A 21,307-nucleotide genomic window follows, 5' to 3' on the forward strand; every position below is an offset into this window, starting at 1 on the left:
ATTGGTTTATACATATTTATTGGTGTGTTTTTGTAGGCTGTGTTTCTTCAATAGAGTTAAATAGAAATGAGAGAGTAGAATAGGATGCAAAGTGCTAGGCAAACAGCTTTTTGCTAAGATTTCAAGACGACAGGTAATGTGAGCAAATATGAACGTGAAAAATTCGTCTCTGGGACGCACGCAGACCCCGAGGGCACAGGATAGTTAATAACGAGCTGTCTCATAAAAACAGCCTGAAAAATTACAAGTCTGGAAGAGGCTGCATTGAAAGAACCTTTTCTTCTTCCTTTCTGTTTTCAAGTCATCCACATAGAAGCTTGAGAGATTATTAAAATAAGTTAATAGTCCCCTGTGTTTTGTCTACCTGAGGGAGTTGTAAGACCCCAGCTGGAGCAGGAAATGTACAATAAATCCCATTTTTATGACTCTGTAAGTCAATGGCTTTATGGTTTTAGTAACTGCCATGTAAAGAAGTATTGTAGGTTTGGGGGTTTTGGTGGGTTTTTGTGTTTTTATTTTCCAAGGCAGCATACGTAAGGAAATTAAAATGTAGGTAATCCTGAGGTCGCTATGGAAAGGCTTAGGAAAGTGAAAACCTGTTCTGAATAAGTATTTTCTCATCTCAGCTGGTTTTCTGAGCAGATACAGGGTCTGGGGAGTATGTGAGCAGAAAGGTGGAAGGTGCAGTGCTTACAGCCTAATGCAAGCTATTCCCTGCTCTACAGATGCGTTTTGTGGTGTCTGAAACGTAAACATACCCAGCAACGAGGGCACTTTGCCTCTCTCTGCAGGAAGTTGTTACACCAGGGAAAAAGACTAAAAAAGGTGCACCTGTCTTGCGTTTTTTCCCGGTCCTTGCTGTAATTTTCCCTTTCTGAATTTTGCCTTTTCTGAATTTGTTAATTTTAGACGCGCTCAATTCTCAACAGGTCCTACCAGCCGAGGGGGTTAACACGTACACAGCACCTGTTTGGGGTCATTCCCCTGACAAACCTATGTCGGCTACTGAGCCCTGCCCAGAGCCGAGGGGAGGCTGCCCGCTCTGCCTGGCCTCCAGGCCTCCCCGGGGCCTCCCCTGGTCTCAGGGGTGAGCTGCTACGACATGCGTGCGGGGCTGCCGCGTGTCGCACCGCGGGACGACAGCACTGGAGGGAGGACACAACTGTGACATGCTCTGGGCAGTGCCCTGGCTGCAGTCCCTCCGTCACCATTGCAGCACGAAGCAGCCACGTTGCAGCGCAAGTCAGGGCAGTTTGGAGTCTCTTTCTGTCACAAATTGGAATTTGTTTTGCTTATAATGTAGTATTTCTATTTGTGTGCTGCATGCGGCTCTGTATTCCTTTCACCTTAAAATACACACACTTAGATACTGTAAGCCACAAAGCCATGCTCATGTACACTCCTAACAAGCAAAGGGGACATCAGCCTCTCTCAGGAAGCCGGCTCTGGCTTCTTAAACAAACAGTTGCCGTTTATCTGACTCCTGTGAGAGAGAAACAAGCTTGGGGAGGGAGTGTACAGACACTGTGAAAGGGGGGAAGAAAAACCAACAGAGGAATAAATCAATCCCAGCCGTCTGGGCTAACTCCGCTTCCTTTTGGTGCAAGAAGAGCAAAGATGGCAGTTCCCTGTTCCTGTTCTTAGCAGCCCTCCCCATGCCATTACGTGTGTGTACCCGAATAAAGAGGCTGGCACCCCCACATCTGTGTTAGCAAGCCACTGCTCGCTGAAATCTGCCCTGCTGGTACCACAGCTCCACTGATTGATTCTCTGTTTTTTTACAAATTTAAATGGATTTATAGAAGAGAAATGAGGGCAACTTGCTGTGGATTAGCATGGTTCTTGTGTGATATGGTAACGAGCTTTGTCTTGATTTCTCCTATGAGCTATTCTGGGGGCAAATCCTCACCTAAGGAGTCAGCCCTGCTGAGCACTGCTTTATTCTAGGAAATGGCTGTGTGTGATACTGTTCCCTTACTATTATTATTTAGATTTATGGGTCTTAACGAAACCTTCACAGCCCCCCAGCAAACCCTGGACCTGCTTTTATCAAGGACTTTGTGCTAACACCATGCCCCACCAGGCTGGTACACTGCTAACATGGTTGCTGCTGTTAGACCGGTCCCTTTTGGGGATGGCTCTCTGCTATACGAGACCAGGAATCTGACTGTTGTCACCATCCACCCCGAGGGTTTAACACTGCACATCACAGCAGGATTATTTTCCCTCCTTAAATCTTATGGAGCGGAGAGGATGGGAATCCCACTAGCAGAGCAGCAGCACCCACCCTAAAGCTCCTTTCCTGCCTCCTTTGTGGTGTCAGCGTGCCTGGCATTCCTCACCTGTCACTGGCAGCTGCTCCAGCCGACCTCTTTTACAAGGGAACAATCTTAGAGTGGTAGGCAAGGCAGCAGGCAGCGAGGTGTTTGGGATGCGGGCCTCGGGTGCGGGTCCTGAGGTGGCTGCTTTGGGGCCACGGCTTTCCCTGTAGCGTGGGGTGCCCCTTTGGAGCTCGAACCCACACCGGGAGAGTGCTGAGACTCGGAACGAAACTTTGCTTTGTAGGAACGAGCGCCTCGGAGCAGCCCCGCGCTGAAACTTCCTTCGGGCAGGCAGCCGAGGCCGGCGTGCCCCCGGCCGGCAGCTCCGCGCCCCGCTCCGCCCGGGACAGGTGCTCGGCGCCCTCCCCGCCGCCGGGGGGCCGGGCCGGGCCGTGCCGGAGGCTCCCGGGCCCGTCCCCGGCCGGGCCGAGCCGCTGCGAGCCGCCGGGATCCGCCGGGAGCCTCGCCGGCCCCCGCCCCGCTCCTTTGTTCGCGGCCCTGCCCCGCGCCCTCCCTGCCCTGGGGGCGGGCCCGCGGCCGGGGCCGGGCCCGGGGCCGAGCGGGGGAGCGGCGGCGGCGCTCGGCCCCTCAGCCGCTCGTGGCCCGGAGCCGTCGGCCGCCGGTGCGCGGAGCCCGCGGTGCCCTCAGACCTCGGGGCGGCGCGGCGGCATGCGGCGGGGGCTGCGGGCGCTGGCCCTGGCCGCGCTGCTGCTGCTGGGGCGGGCGGCGGCGGGGCGGGCGGCGGCCTGCGAGCCGGTGCGCATCCCGCTGTGCCGGCCGCTGCCCTGGAACGTGACCAAGATGCCCAACCACCTGCACCACAGCACGCAGGCCAACGCCGTGCTGGCCATGGAGCAGTTCGAGGGGCTGCTGGGCACCAACTGCAGCCCGGACCTGCTCTTCTTCCTGTGCGCCATGTACGCGCCCATCTGCACCATCGACTTCCAGCAGGAGCCCATCAAGCCCTGCCGGGCCGTCTGCGAGCGCGCCCGGGCCGGCTGCGAGCCCGTCCTCGTCCGCTACCGCCACGCCTGGCCCGAGAGCCTGGCCTGCGACGAGCTGCCCCTCTACGACCGCGGCGTCTGCATCTCCCCCGAGGCCATCGTCACCGCCGAGGGCGCCGGTGAGTGCCCGCCGAGCCCCCCCCCCCCCCCCCCCCCCCTTGGCCCCCAGCCTTCCTCCTTCTCTTCCTCCTCAGGGTGCCCGCTGAGGGAGGGAGGCGGCCTCAGCCCCGACGGGCGCAGGTGGCTGGCCCCGGGTTGGGGCTCCCCCGGGGCCAGGGGTAGCGGGGTTTGGCGAGGGGAGCCCCGCACCTTGCAGGCTCCTTGCCCGACCCCATGCCGTGGTGCCCCTACCCCTGCAGCCCCAGCTCTTGGGGTGTTTGCCGCCCGCTGTGCCCCTCTTGCCTGTCCTCCGTCCCCCCACGCACCAGAGGTCCGTGTCAGCGGACCCCCTCCTGCCGCCTCCAAGGGCTGCAGACCCCCGGGGACACTTTGGGGAAGGTCTCGAATACCGAGCACCTTTCTCGGCAGCGCCGACGTGCCTGCAAAACTGCCTCAAAAACAGATCCAGACCCAGCAAGGCTTGGCAAGGCTGCAGTGATTCGAAAGCGATCGCAGTCAAACCTGGAGGGAGGAAGTTTTGCTAAAATTGCCCCCGAGTTACCTATTTCTGAGGACCTCAGCAGCACAATGACCTCTTTGAGGGATTCCAGTGCCAGATCCATGAAAACTCCCTTTCAGTGAATGAGAACCTGATGACATTCTCATTTCTGGGCTCAAAATGCTGAACTGATGCATTATGCACCAGACTGAAAGAATCCTTCTTGAGGGAATAAAAATGCTCCTTTAGAGAGCAGAAGGAAGGATTCCTGTTTGAGGAAGAGGTAAGGTGAACACTTCCAAGTTTAATTCTCCAAATAAAGGATTGCAGCCAACTAGAAGACACGGAGAGCAAGCTGCTGGACAGCTGGCACACAGAATACCTGCTCTTGCTTTATCTCCTCAGCACTCCCAGACCTCAGGCTGTTTGCAGACCCCATCTAATAGAGCAGGCAGAAACATAAATCCATTTTTAACAGTCTTTTCTTGTGGAAGAGGGTGTTCTTATTGTTTGGAAGTGAAATCTTGATTTTTTGTTTTAATAAAGGAGTATGCTGCCTGCGAAGTAAGAGTAGTTGACTGTTCTGTCCTCCCAAGGTCTCCGAGTTAGTTCTGGTGAGGATTTTAACATGTTTGCCTTGTCCTTTTGGTAAGGTGGCAGCCTGAAGGACAGCACGGTCAGATGGTTATCATGATCAGAGCAGAGACACGGGTCAGAAAGCCCCATTTCCATTCTTTTTCCAGACCATGGGTCTTTGATACATGAGGTGGAAAGGCTCCTCTGACCAAGGGCACACCTTGCTAAAACTCCCTCTCACCACTGAAGCAGTTGGTCTTGGCTCTCATGTTGCTGATGCCAAGTTGAAGATCAGTTGAAGTTCACTTGTTTCTTTTTCGGTTGATATCGCAGTAAGGGATGAAAGATTCCTCATCAGTTGTGCTCCCCTTGCCTGCTGGGGATCAAATAGCCACTGCTATGTCCGTGATGGAGAAGGCTGCTAAGGGTAGTGGAAGTGCTTTGTTTAGGGCTCAGCGGGAGGAAAGCTGTGCAGGCAGAGTTAAGAGGGGCTGGGGGAACCCCAGGGCTTGTGCTGGTCTCCAAAATGTTCATTGCTGATGCTCAGAGGCACGCACACTTCAGCCTGTGTGCTCCCCTGCTGCTGCCTCTCGCGCTGTTCTTGTCTCCACTGACATGTTTGTCCCTGCTTTGAAGAGGGAACTGGGTGCTGCCTGTACTGGGGAACAGGTCCATCAGTTGAATTTCTGGCTCTGCAAATGTTAAAGTCATGATATCGGTGGGCCATACTTTAGGAAAATAGGTGAATGTCCAGCTTTTCCAGTAGGTGCAGGAGTGACTTTGCAGTCCTTGATGTTTACCTTGAGCAATTGTGAGTGGTGCCTTGGTAAAGGCAGTCACATTTCACCATATCTTATTTTCTTAAGTGTTTTGTTACTTCTAGGAAGCTCACACATGCTGCTGCCCCAGGAGACGGCAGGAGTCCTCCTGCTCCTATCACATGGAGATCTGTGTCTGGTTTAAGTGCTTGTGGGTTTCTGTATCAGTCAAAGTGGCCTCTCTGCTGCTCCAAACCATCTGCTCGTCACTGCACGTACTTCATCCCTTTGACCTGGAAGAAGAGCAGCCTGGATTAAAAGTAGACATAAAAGTGGCTTGAAGGCACATCAGGCCATCAGTGAGATGTTGGAGAAAAGGGAAACATCATAAATGAGTACAATAAGCGTCAGAACCATTTTGGGTGATCATCATAAAACAGGGGATTAGAATTCCGAGTCCCTTCAGAAATACAACCTCTTAAACATTAATGAAAAGGAAAGATTATTTAATTGATGGAGACGTGTTCTTAGATCTTAAATGAAGCCATGGTTTCTCCATGTAGTCCGAGTCCTCTACATCTGCCTGTACACCTAGATGAAATTATAGTAACCCATTATCTGAATTTGTCATTGTACACTTCAAACAAAAGCGAAAGAACCCTTTCCCATGCTTGCTTTTCACACATTGTGAACTTCATTTCCAAAGGAGTGGTTTCGAAACTCAAGATCAAATTTGCTCCTGCTTGTGCTTTGCATAGCTCTACGTAGGGCAGTCAAAACACACGAGTGTTAGGGGAGGATTTGAGACCGTGCCAAGGCTGAGCAGTTTTTCCCAGGTTGTCATCTTAAAGCTGAGATTCATTTTAGGCATTTGCTCAAAACTTGCAGGCAGTCTCATTTCTTAGTTAAAGTATAAAATAATCGCAGGCTTTGAGCCTTGGAGAAGACCTTGTTAATGGTGATGCCCCTGGTGGCACTATACTCTGACTTCAGTTTGTCTGCCTTCAGACTGAATTCCCCAGGGTGGCTTTTGTGGTCTAAGCATAGAGTCAGGATCTGTGCCATTAAATGTAATCAAAACCTGACAGATCTGGGGATGGAAGTGAGAGGAAACGTTCTGCTCCTTGACCTGGTGATGGCTCTGAACCTACCGGCTCCATTTTGGTGGGAGTGGGCGATGAGGGGCTCAGCATCATCGTTTGCCTACAGAGCCGCCCTGTGGTCTTGGAGCTCACATGGTCTGCATTCAGTTTTAACTGGGATTGATCTTCACATTACTTCTGTTGTTTGTGCTTTTTCTTTTCTTGCAGTTAGATAAGATACTTGAGATGTCAAAAGTAAGTTTTGCCAAATTGCTCCTTTTTCCCAAGGCTCTCACCCAAACCTGTGGTCCGAGAATTGTTATTTTGTGCACTTACTATGCAAGCGGCTTTTATCTTCTCTTCGTTCGTGTTTTTTTGTTTGTTTGTTTTGTTTTTTAATAGCATTCCTCTGAAAAATGATTAATTAAAACAGCTTATTGGAAAAAATCAGTTTGGATTTTTTCCCCCACTCTTAACCAGGATTTAGTAGGAAGCCTTTGAATCGGAGCTCTGGAGAATATTTCCTCTTTGGCAGTTCTGCTAATCATCGCTGACAGATATTTCTTTCAAAAGATTGTTTTGCATAGACAAAACTTGGCAAAGAGGCCCACGCTGAAGAGAAGAGGAACAATAGGAAGTCAGCTGTTTATTTTTTAAAAATAGCTTTTTTAATTTTTTGTGCCATTCTGACGACTGGAGGTCCAAGCAGCACGTGGACAAGCCTGATGGAGAGGTTCCTCCCTGCCTGTCCGACAGCTGGGGTCAGAGACTGGGGTGCTGTGGCTGCTGCTCGGGCTGGCCCAGACCTTTGTCCTCCTCCCTTCCCTGGTAGGTGGGAAGGGACCAGGTGGGGAGAGCCTGACCTGTTGATGGCCATGGAGAAGACCGGGGAACGGGAAGCCTTTCCCAAGATGTGTCATGTAGTGGGGAAGGTCTCCAGCTGCCTGCCCAAGCCTGCGCTTCTCTCCCTCAGTAGAAACCACTCGTCCCTCAACACACACAAGTGTCCTGAGAATGATTAGCATCGCCTTAAGGCTGGTACTCGTCTGTCCCAAGCCCTCCAAAGTCAGGAGATGAGTCATGAAGTGACATGAAGGTGCCTGTTTACTCCTCTGTCGTTCACGGACAAACACCACGTGCTGACCACAATTGCAGAGCACAATACCCCACGCGCCGCAGCCTGAGCACAGCACAGAAATTGCACCCGTTTCCCTGAACAGCTGCTCTGCACACACCTTCTGAGCTACTTGCCTGCCGCGCAGCCAGCTGTCTCCTCATATACCCATAGCCACTGGCCTGGGGGTAGGGCATGTGGCCTGGCAAACGAATGTGTGCAGAATTAGGAAGTGGGCTGAGGTCGTGGTGTGCTGGAATTTGGTTTTGTAAAAATAATAATAATAATACAATTAAGTTGCGTAACTAGGAGTGGAAGAGAACGTTTTGTGGAAAGCAGTTCAGTTTGGTGTGTGTTTGTGGTGGCAGGCTTATATTAGGCACCTTGAGTGTTCACCACCCTCATTGCATCAGCGTTACTTCTGAGGAGAGTTCCTCAGCCAGTGCAAATGAGGATAGCTCTGCATTGTGTTTAGGTGTAATACCAGAGGGAACTGGACCTTCAGCTGATGCTGGAGTGGTACCAAACGGGATCCAGTTGTAGGTTCGATTTCAAATTAAATAAGCTGTGGTTGCAATTCAGGCGTTGTACCCTAACATACAGATTTATTGTCATGTCAAATGGTTATTAATGAAATCTTGTCAAGATTGGAGCTTGCTGCGTCACATGAAGCATCAGAAGGAGTTGTCTAGGGCATTTGCAAAGCCAGCCAGCCCTAAAAGCAAGCAGGGAATTTGGCCAAGGAAACCCAACACGAGGCTGCTGCTGGGAGCTCTTGCAGACTTGTGTCTGCCATGGGAGCAGCCAGAGAAGTACCAGGCTGGAGGCTCAAGCACTCGTCATGCTGTTACCACGCTAGAAGGAATCTTCCACCACCACCTGATGATAAGAACTTATTTTTTAAAATTCAAGAATAGCCCTGGTGATTAATCCAAATGAAACACATAAGTAAGGATTAGTGTGTATAACTTGACTTGTTAGAAGGCAGCATGGAAAAGCCTTGCAGCTACCATGGAAGTACATGGTTACTGAAGACCAAATTGGCACCATTAAAATGTTGTTTTTGTTCCACAAGCTAACGTACCACAGCAGTTTGATGCTTTTTTTGGAAGAAAGCGCATTTGATTTGAGGTAGCAACTGGGTATTGGACGTAAAGGAGCATCTATGCAATCATTCAAGACTGTTTGCTAAATCTTTTGCTCATTAGGAGCAAAAAGTCAAAAATTTCATAGTGAGTAGGAGTACTTACCTCTGAAGTCCCAATTTTGTGAAATTAATCATTAAGTAGGTAAGTGATTTGCATGTTTTTCAGATTTCCTTGCATCTTGCTTGTCCTTTAACCTATCTCCGTTCATGTAAGGGAAGTTTCATGTTGCGATGAAAAGTACAAAGATAAATATGCATTGAGATGAAGGTATGTTTTTTATTTGAAATATATGGCCAAATTGGAACATCAAATAACTAATACTAGATCTCTCGTAAACAGGTATTTTAATTATGTATTTAAATAATCTATGATTAAATAACAGCCCCTGCCCTTAAAATTTAGTCTGTGCGTCGAAATCCTTCACCTATGCCAAGTATCAGCTGAGGCCATATTGAAACCACGTCCTTACAGCTGCAGCTGCAAGAGAGGAGCTGCCGTTACGTGGCTGTGTGTTCACTTGTTCTGTATTGCAGTAGCAAGGTTGTTGTATCCAAGACAATGTAAGCATCTAAGAAAGATGATGTTGGTACGATACCAGCTTCGACAGCTGAAAAACCTGCGGAAACTTTTGGGCGTGAACGCTTACAGAAGGGGGCTTGATCTGAAAGCTCATTTGTTTCCCATTTTATTTGTCCTTCTAATAAAGTATGCTACTTCTCTCCCCAGTCTTGTTTCTCTTGCATCTTTTTTCTTAACTTATACAAGGTTGTATGCATTAACATACTCGTTTTTCAAGATCAAGTATATGTGTAAGTCCATTAAACTGTGCAATTTAATAATAGATTTGAAGTTATGCATTTCACTAATGCAAGGCACATTCTATGTACAAGTGCATCCAAAAGCAGTTCTTTGGAAGTTTGGCACAGGGCCTGGTTTTTTTCGTCCTGTTCTTTATCTGTCCTTCAAATAATCAGCATGTTTTTAAATTGAGGGGAAGGGGAAGGTCTGAAATACTTGTTTTGGCATTTGCTTCAATGATACGATTGTGGTTGATTTCCTCAGTAACCAAAAAAACAAACCAAAAGTAATTTCTCCTTCATCATCTAATGAAATGCAAACACTATGTGTACTTTTTGTAGATGCTGCTAATTCCTGCCATAAATTTCCCTCCTTGTCCTAAACCTGCCAGTCTGTGCACCTCTAGAAATGGGCTGTTTAATCTGCTTCAGCAAGTAATGTTGTGTGCTGTGTTTGGATGAAGTGCAGATAAGAATTGATGTCAACTCTAGCAGGAACAAGCTGGCCTCTGGAACATTACAATCTGATTATTCATTAAGTTTTAATATACTAAATATGAGAGAAAGAGAAAGCATTGCAATGGGGGTGTGTTGAAATAATCCACTATTAAACATACTAACATTTCTTTCTGTATTTTACAAATCTGTGGCAGATTTCCCGATGGATTCTAATAATGGCAACTGTAGAGGCTCCGGCATCGGTGAGTACATTTTTATAAAGCTGTATAATGAGCTGCATAAGCACGTCCTTTTAATACTTAAGAAAGAGCAGTACTAAGTGATGCATAAACACCCTGCTTTGTCTTGAGATCCTGTAGATTGTGCTTTTGACTTGTACCTGTATCCATCACAGGAAGGTGAGATTTGGGGCTGGTAAACCTGTGTGCTTCTGGCCAAATCAACCCTCCAGCTCTTGTTTCTTCTGCTTTTGCCAGGGCAAAATTCCCATGAAGTCAAGGTGGCTGTGCTGGTTTCATGACGAGTTCTGTCTCGAACAGTGAGAATGATTATTACATGAATTTTCCTCCCTCCTACCAAAAATGTCATTATTTCTTCAACTCTTCCAGTTGTTTTTCCATGCATAACTGAAAATGCAGGGAGGAAAATAATGCTGTAGTCGTTGGCAGGCTTTAACTAGCATACCAGTATGAGTTTTTATTTAACTGAGAAATGCTTACTGCAATGATGAAAATCCCAAGTGTTTAAACCACAAAGCGACACAGTAGGACGTTGGGACTGTACGTACCAAAAGAAATGTCTTTACATGTATAAATACCATTGCTGTAAGTTGTAAGGAAAGAAGCAGTGAAGTTGCAGATGTTCACAGTAATGTGCTGCAGAAGTAAAGTGAAAGAAGTTAGAGATTTAATGTTCCTTTTGTTATTTATTCGTTTTAGCCAAAGGAGGCTAGATTCAAGCAGGCTGTTTGAGATTCAGTTGAAAAGGAAAAATATATCACTTTCTGCCCTATTTTCCTTAATTTTAATTCCCTTTGTGGCGCACTGGTGAGTAGGCTAGCTCTCTCAGTCATTGAGGGTAAAAACAGGGTCGTTGTTCATTCTGACTTGAAAGTTCGCAAATTAAATTCTGACCTCTCTGTAGATAATGGCAAAACTCTCGTTAACCTGAGGAGATGGAGAATGAGACCTTCTGAGGCTGTTTTTATTCCAACAGCTCCCCTGTTGCTTTTTTTGTTGTTGTTGTTTCATTTTGTTTTTGCTGGAACTAAGTAAAATCCCTTGAGTGCTGCCGCTATTCACAGGCAGTGCAAAGCAAAGCCCAGTTCAGTAGCTAGCAGATTATAGAAAGGTGCATTTGTTGTTCAAGCAAGCCAATGACTATAGGTTTTCTTGAATTTTATTACCATTCCCATGGAAGTTTTCCTCTCCAGAGGTGCTGACCAGCTACAGTACATGCCGATGTCCAGTTTATTAATGTAAGCACCTAAATATGGTTGTGGAATGTACAATTAGATACCAAGTTTTGCTAACTTCAGCACTGATCTCCTGCCACCTTATATCAAAAATATTAAACATATCTTCAGAACTGCCTGTCTTTAGGGATGCAGACTTGAAAACGCACATCCAAAAGAGAGGGTGAAGATGCAGAGCTGATGAAGAAGAAGGACAATGTTTTCATTGCTAGCTTTTACTGTAGGAACACAGATTGTGGTTCAATGTGCTATACCCATTTCAGCTGTCTTTTTTGCCTCTTGGAAGTAAACTAGATTTTTGTCAGCTTCCTGAGATGCTTTTCAGGTCATTGAGACATTTTTTCCAGGCTTTTTTATCCATTAACTTATCAGGGAAACATTTGCCAGGTTCGAGCACATGTTTAGGTTGTGCACACGTGTATTTAAGATGGCATGTTTGTAGGTAGCAGCTATAACAGAGAATCTTTTCCCCTGTAATCCATTGGTTTGGGTATTTACAGGGAGATGTTTCCCATGGTATAGATGCTGAGTATACTTTAGTACTGTGTTGACTTGTATTAAAAAAGAACATTTAATGGAAAAGTCAGCTGAGATCTCAGCCCAAACTGATGTGAGCCTCTGCTCCCTGTCTTGGTTTATAATGAGTTTGCAGTTTCAGAGCTCTTCTGGTGGCTTTGGAGGAGAGAATCACGTCAAATGGGACCTGCCCTTAGCATCAAGAGACATAGTGCATTTTTAACACAATTCTTTTGCAGCCACCCTCTGTGGATGTTCCCTGCTCTGGGAAGGCTCAGATTTACAAGTAATATGCACCAATCAAAATAGTGTTTTCTAATACTCACGTTGCGCTCCCTTTGAAAGCCACTGTACCAGGCGTTGGGAGAGATGAGCTGCTTCTCGCTCTACAGCTGGCTGACCTTGGCAAGTGCCCCTGTGCCAGTCTCTACATTTCTAAGTCGTAATGAGAAACAATGCATCATTTTGTAAAGTTCTTGGAAATATAAAATTTGTAAAGGACGAGGACAGTGAGAAGGTACCCTTCATGAAGAACACAGGCAGGTCTATCCAGTAAGTTCTACACCAAGAATAATCAAAGGCATTCCTCAAATTTAAAGTAAATAAATAAAGTTAAAAGGCAATCCAGTATTACTTTAAAACGAAGGGAATTGTGAGGCTATATATTCTTGTCCTGTAATTTAGACTATATTTTTCTACTTGTGCCACAGAGCAAAGTGTCATTGAGCAGGAGAAAATTAGAGTGTAAAACGTGTTGGATGTGAATGCCGACATGCCCGTGTGAGTGTGGGTCGTAGGAGCGCCTCTTGTATGGCCTGTTTTGAGGCAGCTTATAAAATGGGCCATAATTTGGTCTAAAATATGTATGAGCTCCCACAGGCAGAAGGGAAGCCAAAAATCACTTCCCTTCTCAGCTTTTATTATTTTAACACATTCCCATACAAAAGCTGAAGTCTGTAGGATCCTATATATAGATTCCTGAGGACATTTGAAATTCAAGGAAACAATTCTTCTTGTGAGATGTTCTTCTCTTTCCTGTATTTTTTGTACTTTCAACTACAAAAATCCTTGCAATCCAAAATAAATAATAATTTGAGAAGTCCATAACCACAAGATACCATCTTTGTATTTAATGCAGAAATCTTAAAAAGAAAATAAAAGTTCTTCCCCAAACTCTTCATGGTGGATTTAACTAAATCCCTTGTGTCATTATTTTAGAACAGTGATGTATAGAAATAGGCTGTATCAAGTCTTCTTTCACTCAAATGCTGGGTGAAATGTAGCCAGGAGGCAGGGGTGGTATTTAGGACACAGAGTACGAGTGAGGACACCGGAGTCACACTCACAGCTCACCTGTTCTTTCCCGAACTAGATTTTGTTTCCACTGATACATCAAACTGGATGACCACGCATGTGTAATACTGGGACCTGTGGTTGGAAATGGGTGACATTTCTTGCTGGGTCTGACAGTGAGAGGTCACCAAACTAATTGCACGCTAGCTTGAAAGAAATGGATATCTGCATTAGAATACCCAGCAGTGAAATATTGGTAGGAGCCCGGGGCTTCAGCATTAGCACTCTCCGGATACTAAGTGTTTTTATCTCCAGTATTGTTTCTAGCTGTCTGGAAGCCATACCGTTGGGTGTGCTGCTCTGACAGCGCTCATTTGTGTTGTGTTTTGAAGGTCATCCATCCTGCTAGACAGGCTAGTAATTTCCCTGCTTTAATTAAACCTGAGGTACAGGCTCACGATGTTATACAGTGAGCCTGAGCAAGAGGCCCAGGTTTGTTGTTAGGCGTGTCCAAATCCCACACGTCTGGCACAAGCTCCCATTATACCCAGGGCCGATGGCCCACGGTGTAGGTTTATCAGGAGGCTGATGGCAGCCTCTCCACGTTACTCTTTCTAGTTTAGACAGCGAGTGTGCTGGTGGAACCACAGTAGGTTCTAGGGGATGTTGCCAAGAAACTGCTGATCTTTCCTCCTTGGAAAGCGCAAGCTGCAGGCATCTGCTGAGTTCTGTGCTCAATGAGGTGGTTGTTGCCCTGAATCGGAGGTTTTCAGCTGCTGGCCCTGCTGGTCAATGCCTCCATTCCCTCCTCTGGCTCTCAGTTTTCAGTCCCACACTCCATAACACGGGCTCATGAGTAGCTCCTTGTTTTAGTTACACCTACGCAGACATTTGTTACTCAAGGAATTTTCAGTCCTCATAATTTCTTAAGGGAGAATTCAGCACTGCCCCTCCTTAGGTTGTTTCAAGCGAAATTAGTTGGGAACTGAGGAAGCAACATCCCTGCGCTGAAGGATCCTGGTTTCTTGCCTTTATCCCTTGCTGCTACATGGCTTTTACCTTTAGGATGAAATATAGTGCCAGTGCCAGGTGGGTTTCCTCCACGTCCTGAATGAGCACCCTGCCTGACCACTGCTTGCTGCTCCCTCTTGACCAGGGACTCTCTGCTACTGACACGAGACCTGGAAGTTATGCCCTGGGATGTGTCAAAGTCCTGTGCTGAATGTAGCCCTTAATTTCTCAGTTGGATCTGTATTTTAGATGAAGCACTGCCTATAGGACATATATGAAAAAAAATGGTTGTGTTTTTTTTGTTGGAGGCTAGGGTTTTGTTGTTGTTGCTGTTTGTTTTCATTCTTTTTTTTTTTTTTTAATTTCATCTTGTCAATTTTCTTCTGGAAACCTCTGCTGGTCAGTTTCAGAACATCTTCCAGCAGAAGTACCCTGTGCTTTTTAACATTTAACTTCTCTGTAATAACTAAGTAAATTCAGGGAGATACTTGTCAGGTGTGACCTTGGGGTTTGGGGGAGATTGTCAGTGAACAAATGCTGTTTTCTTTCTAAACAAAAGTTTCTGTTTTGTAGAGCGCTGCAAATGCAAGCCTATAAAAGCTACCCAGAAGACTTATCTACGCAACAATTACAACTACGGTAAGGACAGCTGCATGGCCAGCTCCCAAGCCTTTTAGGAGAAGGCTACAGTAAGAGAATTAAATGGGGCTGGGAAGAATTTCACAAAAATAGCCCATGGACCCAATTACTGATGGTTAATCCAGTAGTACTTGTTACAGATGTGGCCTGAAACATTTCCAAATTCAAAACTGAGAGTGTTTGTAGAGGGATGAAGGGGATTAGCTTAATATGGTAGTACAAGAGTGTCTTTGTTGACACTGAACGGTAGTTATTTCAGCGTCAGCATGGGCATTTGGGGTTCATGCACTTCTTTAGTGTGAAGAGTCATTTAGCAGAAGTGACATTGTGGGCTGCTGCGCTTGAACTTCCTCTTGGATTTACAGCTCCGATGCGTTCTGCTTGCACAGGAAGGGATGTTTTTGGCAATTCTTAGGCCTACAAACTCACGATGGCATCTTACAGACATACCAGGCTTTTGCCTTCTCGTGCATTGAAGCCATCAATTAACGTCTTTCCAACTGTGTTATGCTGGCAGTAACACCTGTAAAAGTGCACGGTGTCGGTATTATGTCTTCTGTTGCCTAGATTGCCCTGGTCTTCTATCACAGGTCCACTCTGCTACTTCTATTCATGCTGCTTGTTTCAACCAAATTAAGCCGAGGAGGTTGATGAATATGTATCACTTAGGGGAATTGAACAGTCGGGTCTGTTCTTGCTCCTGTTACTCATGTGAACTGCCTTAAGTTCACTGAACTTAAACAATTCATTTCAGTGGTACTGATTGCTTAATATTTATTAAGATTATGCATTTATCCAACTGTTGCCAGATAAGCTTCTTTTTAAAAATAAATCCTACTGACAGCTAAAAGCTTGTAACTGCATTCAGTCAGACGTTGTTGTATTTGAGGGTGACTAGTTGCTTTGCACTGTTTTGGTGGATTTGTTTGGGGAATTGCTACAGGCTATTCTGTAGTGGGTTTACATACCATCTACCATTGCACGTGGTGGAGTCACTGAGCATGCTGCAGATGGCTGCACGGGAGCTGGTGGAGATGACCCCTCACTACTTTGTATTCTCTGTCATATTATATCCCTCTCTTCTCACTTGTGGAATTAAAGAGGTTTCAAAATGCATTGGAAAGAACTCCAAACTGAAGTAGGATTTTGTTTTGAACTCTTAAGAGGTTTTAAGAAAGCGAATCACTAGGTAAAATATGTTAAATGCATAACAGTTATTGATTGTTGGCAGTTGTTTTTAATGTGGCTGCAAGACATGCTGGCTGATTGTCTTTATGGAAAATATATGCGAAGAGATGAGTTGTACAAGTCCACGGTTTTCAGATCTGTAATGGTTTTCATTTGCAAGCTGTTAAAGATGTGATATTCTCTAGAGTGTGACCTCTGGATTTGCTTTGCATTTCATGTGGCATCAGTTCACTGGTCACCGCGAGAGGCCCAAAAATCTGTTGTCTTTGAAAGGCAACTTTCCCTCCTATGCAACTTAAGGCAAAAAGAAAGGGCAAGGGAAGAAACAATTAAGCAGGTCACCAGGTCAAGATCAGGAGCGTTTGGAGTTCATAAAGAACAGAGCAGATTGGTGCTGGGTCAGTGGAGAGAGAATCAAAAAGGTAAGGGCCTGTCATCCAGTAAAGATAGCGATACAATAAGTTTTAATGCATATTCACATTTCGTGAAAGGCCAAGAGTGACAAATTAAGTTCGGTCATGTGTGCTGCAAGCAGTCAAAGAGGGAGTAGTTGTAGCACAAGGGAGAAGAAGGGCACACATGGAATGAATTAAATGCATGAAGTGGAAAGAGCAAAGAGGAGGGGATGCTAAAAGTAAAGCCCAAATTTAATAGGACACAAATCCAACTGGTACATAATTCCTATTTGAGACCCACACTGTTTTGAGATATACCCAGCTACCTGCAGCCTCTTGGTGGAGGGTGAAGCAGTGAAGAGATGGGGGCAGGGGGTTGCTTGAGTCCAGCTAAGCTCCTGATAATGGACCATACAAAAGACTAATCCCAGAGGTCACTGAGAACGGCCCAGGGGTGACCTGCATTATCCACTGCCGTTAACTATACTTTTTGTCATTTCTTCCCAGTCATTCGGGCGAAAGTGAAGGAGGTGAAGACTAAATGTCACGACGTCACTGCAGTAGTGGAAGTAAAGGAGATTCTCAAATCTTCCCTTGTGAACATCCAAAAGGACACTGTAAACCTTTACACAAACTCCGGCTGCCTGTGCCCACCACTCAGTGCCAACGAAGAGTACATCATTATGGGCTACGAAGATGAGGAGCGCTCCAGGTAACTTGCAGCATTACCCTTGAGGTGTTATTTGTTGTTTGTTTCCCTGCCCCTGGAGCTTGCATAGAGTCACCCGCTAAGAGAAACTTGGTGTCACTCTTTGGATCACCTTCTAATATAATAATCATCTTCTCTGCTAGGGGGACTGCCAAGGGTCACAGAGCTCTGCAGGCCTGCAGAGTCTTGGGTTGTATAGGTTGTGCGTGCCTGCTGATGTTGGATTGTCTCCTTCTGCAGGTTACTCTTGGTGGAAGGCTCCATAGCTGAGAAATGGAAGGATCGACTTGGTAAAAAAGTCAAGGTAAGAAAATGGCTCACCAGAAGTCAAATGTTGTAAATACCATGAAACAGCTACCAAAGCTTGTCGAAATTAAGAAAGAAAATGCACATGCTGACCCCAGTTAATTAATAGGAGTGTTTTAACTCTGTAGGCAAACTGTGCCTTCTGCAACGCTATGTACTTCATTGGGATCATAAGGCTAATGAAAAAGAGAAAGCTTTACAAGTGTCTTCCAGACTAAGTCAGAATTATACTTTTCAGATTTTAATACTCTTTAAATCTAGTTCACAAATTATGTGGGTTAGCAAATATTGTAAATTTGTCTCTCTGGCTTAGATCGCGGAGGTGCATGATGAGGAAGTCTTGCGTTTTATGCATAGTATCCAGTTGGAAGCAACAAACGTAAACGATATATGAGAATATACTCAAATGTTTTCTAATTGTAAAGTATTCTAATACCTTCCAAGTCCTGGAAGCATGGCCTTTATGCTTCGATGCACAGCAGAGTATTGGTGATTTTGACATTGCTAGGAGTGTCATTTTACACAGATTCTTATTTTCAAACAGTTTCTTAACTGCTGTCTTAACACAGTGGTTGTGCCTGTGCAAACCAGGCTCCTCTTCCACTGAAATCTTTCTTCAACTGTTTTAATGGTGACTGGCAGGAAAATATTGTTCTCGTTACAAATACAAGATTTGGTACATCCACAGAGATTACATGAGGGAAAAGATATGGGGATCTTATTCCAAGTTGCTGTTTGATTTGGCAGAACTTTCCAAGATGCAGTGCCGCAGAGCAAACACCGCGTTGCTGCTGTGGGCTGATCTCTGCTCAGTCCCAGCCTGGGGGTGGCAGGGTGATTTATGGTTTCTTTCTTGGGAGCTCACTTATTTTCTCACGTTTTGCACAGCTGGGATTGCCTTGTATTAGGGATTGGTTTCAGTTCAATTCAGTTGTTTTTCTGTCCAGCACGGGTTTCAATATGCAGAGCGTTTTTGTGGTGGCTCTAGAGCCTCAGCAGTGAAGAGGCCCACAGATATAAAAAAGCAATAACTGAACTCCATTTTTATTTTTTTTCCTAATCCTGTGATTTCTTAATCTTGTTCGTTCTTGCCACACTTCCAGTTCTGGTAGGTCCTGATAGATATTAGCTGTGGATAAGGCTTATGAAGGTTTTTGTGTCACTATATGAAATGATTTCTGGTACAGCAGTGGTGCTTGCATCAGGAAACTAGTAGTATAATTTAAAGTATAAAGGGCAAGAAATTACTGATTAGGAATTTATGGCATTGATGGCTTGATAACTTCAGACTGTGTTATGTTTGTGAGGTGCAGAAGCCGATGAAAAGGTGAAACACTTTTCTGCTGAAGCCAATGTACTTTGCATCGGCCCTTTCATTCAAAGAATATACAAGAAAATCAGGCCAGGAAATGGATGCTCCTCTCTGTTTGAAATAATAATACTTACAACTTCACATTCCTCTAGTTGGGCCCAACGTAGAGTATTGTGAGGGCAACAATGACAGCTTTTTTTTTGTCAGTGTTGTTTGCAAATGCACGTAGTTGTCCTACTTGTAATATTTATTATTTATAAAAACTTACTGCTCCTTCTTCTGCTAACTCTTTGCAATCCGTCTGCATTTTGATACGCAGCGCTGGGATCAAAAGCTCCGCCACCTCGGCAAGGGGAAAGGAGAGCCAGGACAAAGTGATGCGGCGCCCAAGCCCAGCAAGGCCAGCAACCCCCGGCAAGCTCGCAGCTAGAAGTGAAGTGCCCTACGCCGAAATTCAGTGGACTATCTGTCAAGACTTCACTGTTGGAGCAGCAAAGGAGAAATTGCACTATTGCACGTTATATTCTATTGTTTACTACAGAATAATGTTTTAGCTTATATTAGTTTTTATTCTTCCTCTTTGTTTTCTGCCTTTTTGGTTTGGTTTGGTTTTGGATGTGTGCAAGCTCTGGAAATATATAGATATTTTTCTGTTACGAAAAAACTGCCCTTATGAGGTGGGGAGCGGTCAGGACGTGCTGAAGTTGCCATTTTATCTCCCAGATCTTCTTAGGGGAAGAACAGGTGCAAGCAGGAGATTTGGCACAACCCATCTTTAAATCATGACCCACACTGGCTTCCTTGGGCCAGTCCCCGTCACAGCCATGGTCATTGTTTGCAGAAACCCCTTGCTGGGGAGGGGAATTTGTTGATGTAAGTGCATAATTTTTTATTCTGAAACAAAATAGCCATATATGTATTAATTTACACACAGTTAAAGTCACATGGCACTTCTGGAAAAATAATGGAAAAGAAAATAAAATTTGAATATTCTGGACTTTGTAGGAAACCTCATAGTTGTGCCACCCCAGGACTTAATTTATCATACACTTCTTCTCTTATAATGGCAGTTTCTTTTTTTTTTTTTTCCTCTTTTTTCTTCTCTCTGCTGAGTTGTAGGAATAGACTGACTTACCAGGCCTGCTTCTCAGTACAGGTCTGCACTTTATCATTTGGATTTTGTGGTTTTATTCTTCAGTCTGTGCCTACATAAGCAAGTGTTCAATGCTCAGTAAAATACGTCCAATAAAAATCTTGTAGTTCTCAACATGGACCTTATCTGACTTTTGAACCAACATCATATTTTTATATTGCTGTTCAAAATATAAAAACCAAAACCCCTTTGTTTTTGTACTTTTATAAAATTCTTTGCAGATAGTAACAACGTATTTGAAATTATCACTCTGTTCTTCTGTTTTTCTATTCTCTCTTGCTCAAAAGAAATTAAAGTGATGTAAATAAAATAACAGTCCTCTCCACTTGTAGTTACAGAGGGGAACTACTCAAGATGCAAATGGTTTTTGCGTTCTCAGCTTGTATTTTCTGTGGTCACCCTAGCACATTTAAATGCATTTGGGCTGTCTCTTGTTAACACAGAAGTGCTGCAGTTGTTAGGTTGAAAATGTGCTAATAACAAGTAAACCCAGAAGTATTTGGGAATGTTTATAATATAATGTTATTTTAAGATTGCAGTCAATAACCAAAGGTTTCAGGGCAAGTTTTCCCTCAGGCTGGATATCAGGCAAGTTGAAACATAGACCTGTGTCCTGCAAAATTTGAAATCTGTTGGGTTTTCTTTTTGTTTTGTTGTTTGTTTTTTAAAAATAAGGGGTCGTTTAGGGAGGAGATGGGTTGTGAAGGTTTGAAGTGGGACATTAAGTCTCCAGCTGGTTCATTGTTTGCTCCAGATACTGCGCAGGCTGGATCAGAAGCTGTGGAAGGGATTTCAAAAGAAAAGCTGAATTTAAACAAAACAACAATATCTGGATACTTTGCTCTGGTCTATTTTGGACGTTGTTCTTTTTCATCTGCTTTGTTGCTTGGCTCCTGTTTTTTTTTTCCAGCCATGCTGTCAGCAAGCAGGTCTCTCTGCCTGTGGTGGGATACAGGTACATCAGGACGAACATCATCACTGCAGCAGCAAACAGAGTCAAGGGTTGAGTAAGCAGCAAGTGCTGTGAGGCCCCTCGCCAATGTTATCAATCATACTTACTTATTGAGCTTTGGACTTTTTATTTAATGCAGTGAATAGTAGGCAGTTCATATTAGAAGGAAAGTTTGTTGCACAAGACGCCAAGATAACCAAACTTCTGAGTAGTCCTGTTTGCTGCTGTGCTCATAACCCCATCCTCAGAGCTGTCTGAAGAAAGCTAGTAAGTTTGTAGTATTGCACCCTACTTAATTAAGTCTCAATTAGAGATTTATGTCTCACATATTTTAGTTTCTGTGGTGTGAATTTTTTTTGTTTTGTCCCCAAATTCTGCTGAGCTTTGCCTAGTGCTACTCTCTCGTCAATAACTCAGTCCTTCACTCAAAGAAAGTCAGCTTCTGCTAACAGGTAGCATTTAACTCAGTTACATTGTTTGTAAAGGTCCTCCTCCCCATCTA

General features: G+C 45.1%; 1 protein-coding gene and 1 long non-coding RNA gene across 2 annotated transcripts in view; one reads left to right on the top strand and one right to left on the bottom strand.

Annotated features, from left to right (window-relative positions):
• The first annotated feature begins 2,868 nt into the window (after positions 1-2,868).
• Positions 2,869-19,967, top strand: FRZB (frizzled related protein). The gene is made up of 6 exons (XM_048058506.2): positions 2,869-3,444; positions 10,052-10,099; positions 14,725-14,790; positions 16,881-17,085; positions 17,323-17,386; positions 19,020-19,967. Exons 1-6 carry the CDS (start codon positions 2,991-2,993, stop codon positions 19,128-19,130), a joined length of 948 nt encoding a protein of 315 aa, XP_047914463.2. The 5' UTR covers positions 2,869-2,990; the 3' UTR covers positions 19,131-19,967.
• The window catches only part of LOC106034515 (uncharacterized), a 53,187-nt gene continuing 36,087 nt past the window's right edge, over positions 4,208-21,307 (bottom strand). The window contains exon 4 of the long non-coding RNA XR_010832276.1: positions 4,208-5,550. This is a non-coding gene — a long non-coding RNA (uncharacterized lncRNA). The remainder of the gene's footprint in view (positions 5,551-21,307) is intronic.

This window comes from Anser cygnoides, chromosome 6 (genome assembly GCF_040182565.1).
Source record: "Anser cygnoides isolate HZ-2024a breed goose chromosome 6, Taihu_goose_T2T_genome, whole genome shotgun sequence".
Lineage (NCBI taxonomy): Eukaryota > Metazoa > Chordata > Aves > Anseriformes > Anatidae > Anser > Anser cygnoides.

Coding starts and splice junctions, on each gene's coding strand:
- FRZB (XM_048058506.2), top strand. CDS start 2,991: ATGCGGCGGGGGCTGCGGGCGCTGGCCCTGGCCGCGCTGCTGCTGCTG. Junction 14,791..16,880: donor ACGCAACAATTACAACTACG/GTAAGGACAGCT, acceptor ATTTCTTCCCAG/TCATTCGGGCGAAAGTGAAG. Junction 17,387..19,019: donor GACTTGGTAAAAAAGTCAAG/GTAAGAAAATGG, acceptor TTTGATACGCAG/CGCTGGGATCAAAAGCTCCG.